The sequence below is a fragment of the Sinohyriopsis cumingii genome, chromosome 7 (genome assembly GCF_028554795.1).
Source record: "Sinohyriopsis cumingii isolate HCF-2022 chromosome 7, ASM2855479v2, whole genome shotgun sequence".
NCBI classification, from domain to species: Eukaryota; Metazoa; Mollusca; class Bivalvia; order Unionida; family Unionidae; genus Sinohyriopsis; species Sinohyriopsis cumingii.
Genome location: NC_142967.1, coordinates 82,853,478 through 82,866,396, shown reverse-complemented (window position 1 = coordinate 82,866,396; position 12,919 = coordinate 82,853,478). Strand labels below are relative to the sequence as shown.

General features: G+C 34.6%; 1 protein-coding gene across 2 annotated transcripts in view; it reads left to right on the top strand.

The window, feature by feature from the left end:
* The window catches only part of LOC149795637 (transmembrane protein 128-like), a 45,436-nt gene extending 33,437 nt beyond the window's left edge, over nucleotides 1-11,999 (top strand). Inside the window, exons 4-5 of one of the 2 annotated variants that reach the window (XR_016422377.1) lie at nucleotides 9,433-9,555; nucleotides 10,823-11,999. Coding sequence is in view for 1 of the 2 variants with exons in the window: in XM_089965466.1 (XP_089821592.1) it covers nucleotides 10,823-10,928 (106 nt within the window). In the remaining variant the exon portion in view is untranslated. The remainder of the gene's footprint in view (nucleotides 1-9,432; nucleotides 9,556-10,822) is intronic. The other variant, XM_089965466.1, reaches the window with a different exon arrangement.
* Nucleotides 12,000-12,919: the final 920 nt, after the last annotated feature.

Sequence of the window (12,919 nt, the reverse complement as noted above, 5' to 3'; positions counted from 1 at the left end):
AAGTACTAATTACTTATAAGTCAGCTGCAAAACAGTGTACTAATTACTTATAAGTCAGCTGCAAAACAAAGTACTAATTACTTATAAGTCAACTGTAAAACAATGTACTAATTATAAGTTAACTGCAAAACAGTGTACTAATTATAAATTAATTGTAAAACAATGTACTAATTACTTATAAGTCAACTGCAAAACAATGTACTGATTACTTATAAGTCAACTGCAAAACAATGTACTAATTATTTATAAGCCAGCTGCAAAACAGTGTACTAATTACTTATAAGTCAACTGCAGAACAATGTACTAATTACTTGTAAGTCAACAGCAAAACAATGTACTAATTACTTCTAATAAATTGCAGAGATCTGCATGTGCATTGTTATGCAATGGTAGATTGTTGTCACTGTATTTTGCAGTTGGACTTAAGTGAGTATTATGGTAATTTCACTAGATATTTTAATTTACAAATTCTAAAACAAAAAACAGTCCATACCATGCCTATTTAATGTATCCGAGTTCCCAGCTGTTGTAAAGTAACTGGATGATTCCACTTGTTGGATGTCAAGAATAGAGAAATACAGAAAAAAGATATGGTGGACATTCTTTCCTCTGTAGTTATATATCTATCTATATGCACGTGCAAACACACACACACACACACATTAGTGATGGACAGGTGGGAAAAATATATTCAAAGCTGTTGATGATAATTACATTATGTGTAACTTGGGTGCTTGCAACTTTTATCCAGTGAAATAACTTGGAAAAGTTAAAAGCTTTAGCATGAGTGGATCAGACAAAGAAATTATATTCTGAATGTAAAATAGTTTACAATTCAAGTTTTATAAATTCCAGGAAGGTCAGAACTCAGAAATTTTTGTATTGCTCATAAACTCATCTTCAGTTTTGTAAAGTGGTTTTTCATGGACTTTTAGCCCAACAGATTTTCAGAAGCATCTCTTGGAAGCAGATCTGTATAACGTTTACATCCTTCTATCCTTGTTTTTCAGTACAATCAAAACTACATAGAGTACATGCATGATGCAAGAATGGTACATTTTACACCAGCTCACACTTAATAGTTCTTTAAGTTTAATACTGGCAGAGCATTGCTGGCTCTGGATAGCACTGACCAATTTGGTTTCTCTACAATAACTTCTGTTGTCCGCTATCTACAGTTTCCAATTGTTGTAGATGATGTGCACTTGGGGTATGGAAGAACCGTATCAAAGTTCAAGGTCAATGAATAAAAGCAGGAAAATGATTTCTGCACAGTAACTCCCGTTCTCCATAAACTATATATATTTTGCGTATAGAATGCACATGGGATATGGAAGAACCCTATCAATTTCAGGAAAGGCAATCAAGGTCTTGGTCACTGACTGAAAGAAAACAAGATTATTTATTTCCACACAATAACTTGATCATCATCTATAATTACCAAGATTTGTGTATCTTTTGCACCTGGTATAACGAAGAACCATGTTAATTTTGGAGTCAAAGGTCAAAAGTTAAGGTCACTGACTTGAAAAATACAATAAAATGGTTTCTGCACAATGACATTAGTTCTACATGAGGTATGTTGACAAAATTTTGTGGGTAAAGGAAAAAGCCTGCTGATTTTGGGGACCAAAGGTCAAGGTCACTAATATTTTACATGACAGACCTGGCCCAAACTTTGCTGATAGCTAGCACTTAGGGTAAGGAAGCAGCATGTAATTTCAAAGCCAAAAGGTAAAAGGTCAAGGTCACTCTGACTGAAAGAAGAAAAATTGTTTTGACACAGAAATTTAAGAGGAGTAATAAACATAGAGAAGGCTTATATGTTATTCACAGTATTCTTGTGTTTTAAATCAGTTTTTCAGTTTAGTCTTGAAATCTTCATAATTACATTTTTTAGTATTTCCCATCAGTTGAAGGTTTCTTCTGAGTTACATGACATTCATGAAAACCAGTAAGTGATGATCAGGTAGTGGACTCAAGGGGTTAATTCATTAAGGCAGAGTACACAGCAGGACTCAAGGGGTTAATTCATTAAGGCAGAGTACACAGCAGGACTCGAGGGGTTAATTCATTAAGGCAGAGTACACAGCAGACTCGAAGGGTTAATTCATTAAGGCAGTGTACACAGCAAGGCTCGAGGGGTTAATTCATTAAGGCAGAGTATACAGCAGGATCATTAATTAAAAAGGATGTAATTTATACATGAAGGGATCAAGAAAAAAATCACCAAGTTTTAATAATAAAATTCGTAGCTTATTATTTCAAATTATTACTAACAATTTTTAGAATTAAGATTTATCCAAGGGTAATGTTCTCAGCAAAAATGACAACTTTTTTCTTGTTATAGACAACCAGTTTTCTTCTGGTTTTGAGTAATTTCAGTGTAATGACCAGAAACCTTCCATTTTACTCAGATCTTTTGATTAGCATTGATTTTTATACCGATTGCTGTCTTTTTCATTAGTTGTCAATCTGATGAGATTTTCACAAGAAATTATTTCATTGAATATGGAAAATAATATCCTACATGTACTATGAAACTATAAGAAATCTTTTTTTTTTAGATAAAGAATTCTTGTAGTTACATAATATAGGGACCATAAGAATTCAGTAAAGAAATATTTTAGGATACACTCAGTCCATTTCATGCTCCAACAAAAAAAGTCCCATGGTCACAGAAGAAGTCGACCAAATGTGGACAGGGCTTAGCTTGGCAGTTTAGGCTGCCACCACTGATACCTTAGTTTTCTGTAAGTACTTGTATGGATACCTTTATCTTTGTGATACCTTAGTTTTCTGTACTTGTATGAATACCTTTATCTTTGTGATACCTTAGTTTTCTGTAAGTACTTGTATGGATACCTTTATCTTTGTGATACCTTAGTTTTCTGTAGGTACTTGTATGGATACCTTTATCTTTGTGATACCTTAGTTTTCTGTAGGTACTTGTATGACTACCTTTATCTTTGTGATACCTTAGTTTTCTGTAGGTACTTGTATGGATACCTTTATCTTTGTGATACCTTAGTTTTCTGTAAGTACTTGTATGGATACCTTTATCTTTGTGATACCTTAGTTTTCTGTAAGTACTTGTATGGATACCTTTATCTTTTTGATACCTTAGTTTTTTGTAAGTACTTGTATGGATACCTTTATCTTTGTGATACCTTAGTTTTCTGTAAGTACTTGTATGGATACCTTTATCTTTGTGATACCTTAGTTTTCTGTAAGTACTTGTATGGATACCTTTATCTTTGTGATACCTTAGTTTTCTGTAAGTACTTGTATGGATAACTTTATCTTTGTGATACCTTAGTTTTCTGTAAGTACTTGTATGGATAACTTTATCTTTGTGATACCTTAGTTTTCTGTAAGTACATGTATGGATACCTTTATCTTTACCACTCAGCAGACTAGGCATTTTCTTATGATTAACAGTCCTACCAATTTCATTGCTGACAAAACAGTGTCATATTTCCAGAAAGGAAAGAAGCGTAATGTCTGACACTTAGAATTTAAAGACTTGACCGGAATATTACGTTGAATGTGACTAGTTATAAATTAAAACCTTTCACCCCTAAATTAACTTCAGTAACACTGATTAAGTGCTAGAAGATCATTTTCAAAAATTTGTGAGGTCTTGCTTTAACTTGCCAACAAAATATTTTCTCTTTTGGACCCAATAACAATGGTATACATGGGTTAATCCTTAAGCAGAATCAATACATATAAAAATGTCACATTCAGATGGAAACTTTACATTCTGCCATCATACTGATGAAAACAAATAAAAATAAAGACTGATGGTTTGCATCCATTTACTAAAATGAGGCATTCCAGTGTATGCTCTGGACAGACTTTAAGATTTTTTGTTGGGATAAAATAGCTTATGAATTCACTTGCCTTCAAAATTGTTTGACCCCTGCTCTTTATGTGTTCACAAAGTTATTCAAATCTATTTTTGAATGCCTGCACAAAGTTGGCCTTTGTAATGTAGTTTACATTGATGAATTTACTGCAGGCAGACACATATGTTGTCTGTGTAAAAAATGTGCAAGAATGTACATTTGGTACATCACTTTACTCAGTCATTATTCAGGTTATCATGTCTGTGGGTTTCATTGTTAATTTTGTTTACATGACTACGTTCCTCGCCCAAGAAAGGGCTGCAATTGGATTCAAAATGGGCATTCACTGATCACCCTGTCTCTCTTCACCAGCAGATATTATTTTCGTTAGTGATATTTTATATATTTTGGGGTAAATTTTACTCCGATTTAGCTTACAAACAGAGGGACATTGGTCATCAGAAGAAAGACCATGCCACATTAATTTCCATTAACTAAAAGCAGGTCTTCGTTTGACAGTGCTACTGTTCAGAAAATAAGGATCAGGAAGTAAGACTACTTATGGACAGAACTATTGCCCTTGAATTGATTTGAAATATGGTAATGATGTACAAAAAATAAGTAACTGGCTCAGTGCTTGTCATCTGCCAGGCACATAGAAAATGGAGGATGATCTTCTATCATGCAAATTAAACCATGAAAGCATATTGAGGCCTGACATTTTCCAGGAAACTGAGCATAATTTGGTAAATATGATATTGACCTTTTGGCTTCAAGACCAGATTGTCAGCTGCCAATATATATTTCATACAAGCCACAAGAATGTAGTCACATCGAATGTTGACATTGTGGTAAGAGACCTACAGTCACTTTCTCTGGTTTGTAAACTTCCCTTGAAATTTTCCCCATACACATTGGTTTTGCTTCTGTCATTACTTTCTGGCCAAGAGGGCAAAATTAACCCTTCATTTGTTTGACCATAGATGTAAATAAGAACAGAGTTATCTTTATTATATTAGGTGATCTTAAGCTGTCATTTCTTGAGTTCTCTTCATAATATGGGATCTTGAGCTGTCATTTGTAGAGTTATCTTTATGGTGGCACTCTACAGTTTTGTACTTTGCGTAGGGTTAGGATTTTAAAGAAAAAGAATTTCCCCGGCTTTCCTCACTGGTTATACTGGCTATTTAAAAAAGACCTTGTATATCTTAGGTATAATGCAAATAACCTTTAATTCCCTTTATTTTGGTGTATGATTGATGGGTATACTATGGGTTATAGAGTATACAGCTTGGCCTTACTTCAGATGTGCACCTTTCAAAAAAGTGCTAGCCCTACTTGGTCATTTTCACTTCCTGAACTTCAGAGGTAAATTGTATTAAAAAAAGAGCCGATAACTTTTTTTTACATTTTATGTATTTGGTAATTCATTCATTGCACTTTCAGAAGCTGGTATTGTCTATTCTGGCAAAATTCATTTTCCCTATTTTAATAGCTGCTATGTATAGTGTACTTTAGACTAATTCAGGCAGATTTTTTAACACAAGGGAGCAGTCATTTTAGTTAGCAGTGTGCTTAAATCATGTAAAATTTCCAAAAGTACAGTATCCAAAAGAAATATCATCCACATTACATTAATGTAGCATGGAGGTATGCCAACATTCTCTCCATTGTGCATGTTTTAAATGCGAACTACTTCACCTTACATACGTCACTCTCTCAAAAGTACATATTATCTGGTGAGCGCCCCCTATAGTAAGGTATCTTCAGCAGTCATTTATAGTTATCTTTGTAATAGGGGATCTTGAGCTGTCATATATAGAGTAATCTTTATAATAGAGGATCTTAAGCTGCCATTTCTCAAGTTATCTTTATAATAGGGGATTTTGAGCTGTCATTTGTAGAATTATCTTTATAGTAGGGGATCTTGATCTACCATTTCTCGAGTTATCTTTAAACGCGCTCCGTTATAACGCGATTCGGATATAACGCGGTCGTGGCGTGGCTCCCGAAATTTCATATACATGTATTTTTCTTGTGCACAAAAAAAAATATTCTTAAAAAGTACGAAGAAAAAAAACGTAAAATGTTGTTTATCATTTTGGGATTGAGATTACGTATGAATAAAAATGCAAGACGATCGTGGCTTGGCTCCTGAAATTTTATATGTATTTTTCTCATACACGAAAAAGTATTTTTCTCGTACCCGAAAAATTATTTTCGCATACACGAAAAAGTACTTTTTCTTCTTAAAAGTAAGAAGAAGAAAAAAAAGTTTATTCTGGGAATGTTGCAAACTTGGATTGTTTTTCCTTATTGGCTGCAAAACATACCATGTGGCTTTTTTTATTTGTTGGCGACATTGTTAGCTGTTTAAAATTTTATATACAACCATTGGTTTGGAGTGCAGAAATTCAGAGGCTCCATGAAAGGAAACCGCAAACTGGATATAAAATGCACTGAAATTTGTCTATTGTTACATAAACAAATTCTTTGTCTATACTGACAAACCATCTAAACAGTGCATTGTTATATCATAATCCGCTTATCCTGACATCTAGCATGAGTTCTTATGTTGTGAAATATCCGCTTTTTTGTCGTTGACATTTCTGGTAACGGAGATCAACTGGACGAGGCATTCTACCGTAATCTGTCTTTCATCGGATTTTCGGCCGCTCGCTAGTAATTAATATATTTACAAAGACTGGCATTTGTGTGTGGATGGTTAGTAAAATTCCTCTTCTTTTCACTCAAATCCTTCAGAACGCTCATGTTTTCTGTAATAATCCATGTCATCAGAACACCTGCGTCTCTATCGTCCGTTGACCCTTTGTTAATTTTCAGACGCATGCTTTGAAGGCAGCATCACGCTGCTACCACAAATGTAAAAAAATAAATTAAAAAAAGTCTTATTGGTTTATTCATCAGGCATGGAAGGACAGTAACTAGAATAGTCTAAAAGACGGCCAATTCCTTTTAAAAATGTATCCAGATAAAACAGTTTGCTGAAATTTCAAAGGAAACAGATTACCTTTGAAGCACCGACTGTTATGAAAACGTACTCAGCAAATGGAAAAAAATCCCCGTCTCAATCATGTAATACAATTATTTGATGTTGCCGCCACAATAAGAAATGGACATTCGTTTGGTTCTCCAAAGCTGTTCTTTAGCGGCGACTTCAAAAGCGCATGCACCCTTCATCAAAGAAAGCCGACTACAATCTTTCAATAACAGCAAAGAAGTTTTCTTCAAAGGAAGTCAGTACCAAACTTAAATAAAAGTGATGGAATCTGACGGCTTTTGCATTTTCCAACGTGACTGGAACACTTTAACTGCGCTGTGAAAGTTTACTTTTTGTAGGGAAAAAGTTAATGCCAACGGCGGCTTGAAACGCAACTAACTTTTACTGACTTCAAGCGTACTTCAAAGTAAATGTGCTTCGTCATTCGTTACGTGACTGTGCTATGTTTTTGCACTGAATTCAGACCAATATGACCTGTTTATAAAATTAATGAATATTTTAAAGCTGTGTATGCATATTTTCGATGGAATCATTTGTATTGTGGATTCAATGTATATGATGAGGTTCGCAGGTGAGTACACGGTGCTGATACTATATTCATGCTATACATTAGACATGTATATATAAACAGTATTCACGTATATGTACCAATTCATGGTTCTCTAAATAAAGTAAACTATTATATGATGTCTTCTCTCTTTTCACTACAGGTGTATTTCTCATTTAATATGCATTAATTCAAGATAGCAACTGTGCCGACGAAGCACGCATTTTACCACCCGCATTTATTTACCCCCCCCCCCCTTTTTTGGGGGGGGGGGTACATTTTCTTCGACTAACTGACTTGGTTGCATATAACACGGTTCGGTTCATAACACGGTCGGATTCTATGGCTCCCAACTACCGTGTTATAGTGGGGTCCAATTGTATCTTTATATTAAGGGATCTTGATCTGCCATTTCTCGAGTTATCTTTATAATGGGGGATTTTGAGCTGCCATTTGTAGAGTTATCTTTATAGTAAGGGATCTTGAGCTGTCATTTCTCAAGTTATCCTTGTAATAGGGGATCTTGAGCTGTCATTTATAGTTATTTTTATAATAGGGGATCTTGAGCTGTCATTTATAGTTATTTTTATAATATTTGATTTGAGCTGAGATCACACATCCACCCACCCTCTGTCTCTCATCTTGCATCCTGGTGATCATTTCATTGATCCTATGGTACCCTTAGGAATCACACATTCACCCACCCTCTGTCTCTCATCTTGTATCCTGTGACCTTTCTAAAGACAAAGGCAACTTGGATAAGTTTAGAGATCAACATAACTTTGTGTTCCAGTTTCATCATAGATCCAAATTATAGTAAAAAGAGCTTTGAAAAGTTAAGTGTTATATTTAACTTTGAAGTTTTAAATGATAGTACTGTATAGAATTCTTAATCACCTTATTGAAAAGAAACATTTTGTTGTGGGTAGAAGTCCTTTGTCTCATTTTGCTGATGAGATTGGATAGAAGTCCTTTGTTGCATCTTGCCAATGAGATTGGATAGAAGAATTTCTTGCAATTTGCCAATGGGATTGGATAGAGTCCTTTGTTGCATCTTGCCAATGAGATTGGTTAGAAAATTTCTTGCATTTTGCCAATGGGATTGGGTAGAAGTCCTTTGTTGCATTTTGCCAATGGGATATGGGTAAAAGTTCTTTGTTGCATTTTGCCAGTGGGATTGAATAGAAGTCGTTTGCCTCATTTTGCCGATGAGATTGGATAGAAGTCCTTTGTTGCATTTTGCCAATGGGATTTGGTAGTAGTTCTTTGTTGCATTTTGCCAGTTAGAAGTCCTTTGTTGCATTTTGCCAATGGGATATGGGTAGAAGTTCTTTGATGCATTTTGCCTCTTGGTCAAGCATCACTGACAATGATGGGTCCTTTCTTTGTGAGCGAGAGGTACTTACTACAAAAACATCATTTTCTGCTTGCCTTTTCATAACCCTTTTGGGAACCTTGGATGCTACTGCTGATCTGGTTCCCTTCGGATGTCTCAACATGCACCTGCTTCAGTTTCTTTTTCTCACAAGATGGAAACTGTACAGAGATTCTCATACTGACAAGGTGGAAACTGTACAGAGATTCTCTTACTGACAAGATGGAAACTGTACAGAGATTCTCTTACTGACAAGATGGAAACTGTACAGAGATTCTCTTACTGACAAGGTGGAAACTGTACAGAGATTCTCTTACTGACAATTTTCCACTCTTTGGGAGGATTTATTCTCATCAAATGGTTTTTCAGCATAAAAATGTTAAAGCTATTGAATAGTGATGGATTAGGATTACATAATTCAAATCAGTTTTACAACACCCCAAAAAGTAAACGTCCCTTAAGATAACATACAAGGTTAAGAACCACTTCCCTTGGTATTCTTGCAAACATATGAACTTCATTGAATGTTTTGAGTTAAAATAAGTTTGTTCTGCCTTATTGATTCCTGGAGTAGATATAATTATGTTTTGGATTATGTGTTAATAGCACCCATTTTTTTACCTACATTTATCTGCAGTTTATAACTTGGAGAAGCAAGAAAAAACAGAGGTGTTTTCAAGTGGTTTCTGCAGTCTGATATTTGATAACTTGCTGTGGTCATAAAGAACCACCTTAAACCCAGCAGGAGCCAGAGAGATAGGTAAAAATAGAAAAATCAGTGATATTGTACGGTAAACCACACATTTTTCCACTTTGCTGTGACACTTGGAGTTGAAATGTCTCCAATCTTGTTCTTTCTTGGTCCCAATTTACGCTTGAGCTACAGTAAAACCTTGGATTACAAGAATAATTCATTCCGGAAACGTGTTTGTAATCCAAAGCACTCGTTTATCAAAGCAAATTTCCCCCAAAATAAATAATAATGGAAACTCAGATGATTCATTCCACAACCCAAAACTATTCATATAAAAATGATTAATACAGAATACCTCTTTATATTTTTATTATTTAAATTTAATCGTGACTGGTGTGAGGGAGACGAGAGAGGAGAGGAGGCAGAGGAGGTTTATTGTGTAGAACGACTTTCACTAACGGAATCACTGCTATCTGTTGGCTCACTGGAATCTTTTTCTTTTTGTACAACTTTAACAAGGAACCTATCCAATGACACTTGCTTTTGCCGCTTTTTGATGATTTCGCGGAAATGTAACATTGCATTGTCGTTAAACAGATTCATCACTGGCACTGCTACAGCCTTATTCTGGTGGTGCATTTCTACAAAATTTTGCACTGTTTCCCACATTTTACACATCTCCCAAATCTCATTTGAAGTGAGGGGTTCTGCCGTCTTTTTCTCCTCCTCCTCAGACAAGATCTCCTCGTATTGCAAGACCTCGCTTGTTTATGAAGTTAAAATTTATAAAAAAATTTTGCTTGTATTGCAAAACACTCGCAGACCAAGATACTCGCAATCCAAGGTTTTACTGTATATAAAATATGGCTTGGATGTTGTGGTATAAAGCAACCAGTCCAACATTCCATGGTGGTGACCTTCCTTCAGCTGCCATTTGACATGCTCCACCAAGTATTGTTCTCTGCTGATCTGATTCCCAGTATATGTTTTAAGTTTTGGAAATTCTTTCTAAATCATGTGTACATTCATGTGATAAAGAAAATTTGTTGTATTATATATTATACAATTTTTAATATTCTGTGCTTTGACTTTAAAAAAGTAATCTTCATATTTGAGGCAAATCAAAGCGATGTTTTGTAATTGTTGTAGGAATAAGTGACCTGTATTATTTCAGATTACATAACTACTGATACCAAACTAATGCGTCAGATGAACTAAGGGTATTATGATAAAAAGATGCCAGTTATGACATGAATGACTGCACAAGGAAGATTGCACTTTTTGACATAGATACTTGACAATTCATCCATTAAGTGTTTCTCTATCATTTCAGTTTAACAGTTGCTCTGTGGCCAGTATGGGGAATTCTGACTCCAGTCATCCTGTTCATGTTATTTATGGGATTCATCGTCCTTATTGCCATGCTCCCCAATTTCTGATGCTGCCGTCCATCTGATGGCTACTGGTTGACCAGCTTGTTTCATTTGAACAGCATGTCTTGCCAGTGAAGTGCTTTATGATGTGTTGCATATGAATTTAAAAAAACTACGCCACGGAATCTTATTATGGCTGTCGATGATGCCGTTATTTCATGAAGTTGATATGTGTTGTGCATTTTTTGCAATCACAAGTATGCAATAAGTTGTGGAAAATTTAAGAATTCAGAGGCTGTTATAAGTAGTTTCATAATGGGACCAAGCACTTTTTTCATGTGATGTTCCAAATAATCAAGTTATTGCTATCTCAGGGCTGAATAAAAAAATCTTCAAAAATATTTTTCTTTGAAGGTCACATTTTCATGAACAATACACATTGTATAATGATATCATCTTTAATACACAAAAATTGGTATGCAAGGTCTTTTAGTCAACTTTTCTCAAATTACCATCTCCTCCCCCTGTACCTCTTAACAGCCTTGCTCTTATATGTCAAAAATTATACATATTGGGTCATATTTTAAAATCCAGTTGGTCAGTTGATGAAGATATGATCAGACGTTAAAGATTTTTGTGTACTCGAACATAAATTTAGAAATTGTTCTTTGAATATCAAAATTGGATTATTCAAAGCTTTTTGCTGCATGGTGTTTTGCACTCTTCTATGGACAAACTTTAGTGAATGTATGAAAAGAAAACTAATTATTGGTTATAATAATAGTCTTCATTTTCTATTAAGCCATGCAAGATGAAACAGTTTCTCTAACATGTTTGTAAACTATAATGTATTCAGTTCTGAATATAAATTGTGTGTTCTCAGTGATGACAAGACTATCTAAATGACATTTGTTTAAATTCTCATATTATAGATAAGATGGAACAAATTACTCCACAAGTGTCTTATATAATTTCATTCTTAACAATGCTGGACACAGTCAATTGCTGTGAATGTGTATGTGTATATTTGTACATAAGATATCTGTGATCTTTTATGTTTAAAATACTTTTATTTTATATTTATATTTTAATTAAGATGTATGATGCTATCTGAAATAAAGAATTCTTATATGACTAGTTCATGTCTGCAGTAATATCCAGACACATAAACTGGTACTCAAGTGGTGAGCCTTCATCCTGTGAAGTACTACTACTATTCCCTGGTATAACAAGTAGGGCACAGTGACTATTTTTCATGTTTTGTACTTTTGTCATGCTTTTGCAGCAAGCGTTATTTTGTAACATAATTGGATGCACATTAATATTGTGAAGGTCAGAGGGTACCATTACCATAACCTTGTACTAAATTAGGTCAGTATGACCTGCTTTTCAGCATCCACTTAATTTCATCCATGAGCAGTACCTTAGAAAACATGGCGAACATTTTCTTATCACTGAACTCATCTTGTAAAGGTGATATTTTAAAGTAAAATTGATTGAAATCAAACTCCAACAGAAATATGGAAGTTAAAATATTCTCCAGCCATTGGGTCCTTCAAGCTGATCAAGAGCCAGTAAACTCTCCAGCAGACAATCAAACTCTACAGATCATCTAGTGTTGCAGTCAAGCTTCACAATAAATGTAGTTGATATTGAACAAATGTATTGAACAAATGTGTGGATGTTAGAGTGTTCACAAGCCTTTATAATACCTCTTCTAGGTTGTCCATTCACCCAAGTAATGGGAAACATTAAAGATGTACTTCAGCAGTGTAATTCACTTTATGCTCAGGGACATTTAGGTTTTTCATTTGTGTTCATATTTTAGTCTTGTTGCCAGCTATTTCATGTCATTTGCTGGGAGGAGCAATTGGGTCAGCAAGATGTATTCTACTTGAAATATGCTACTGTTGCTTAGGAAATGTCCTGCTCATGGTATATCATATTATTCAATTCTTTCTTTTTTTAAATTTATATCCAATGAACACTTATGTGAATTCCACTAGAAATTTACCTCACTTATTAAGTGATTCACAATAGCTTCCATTTTAGGACAC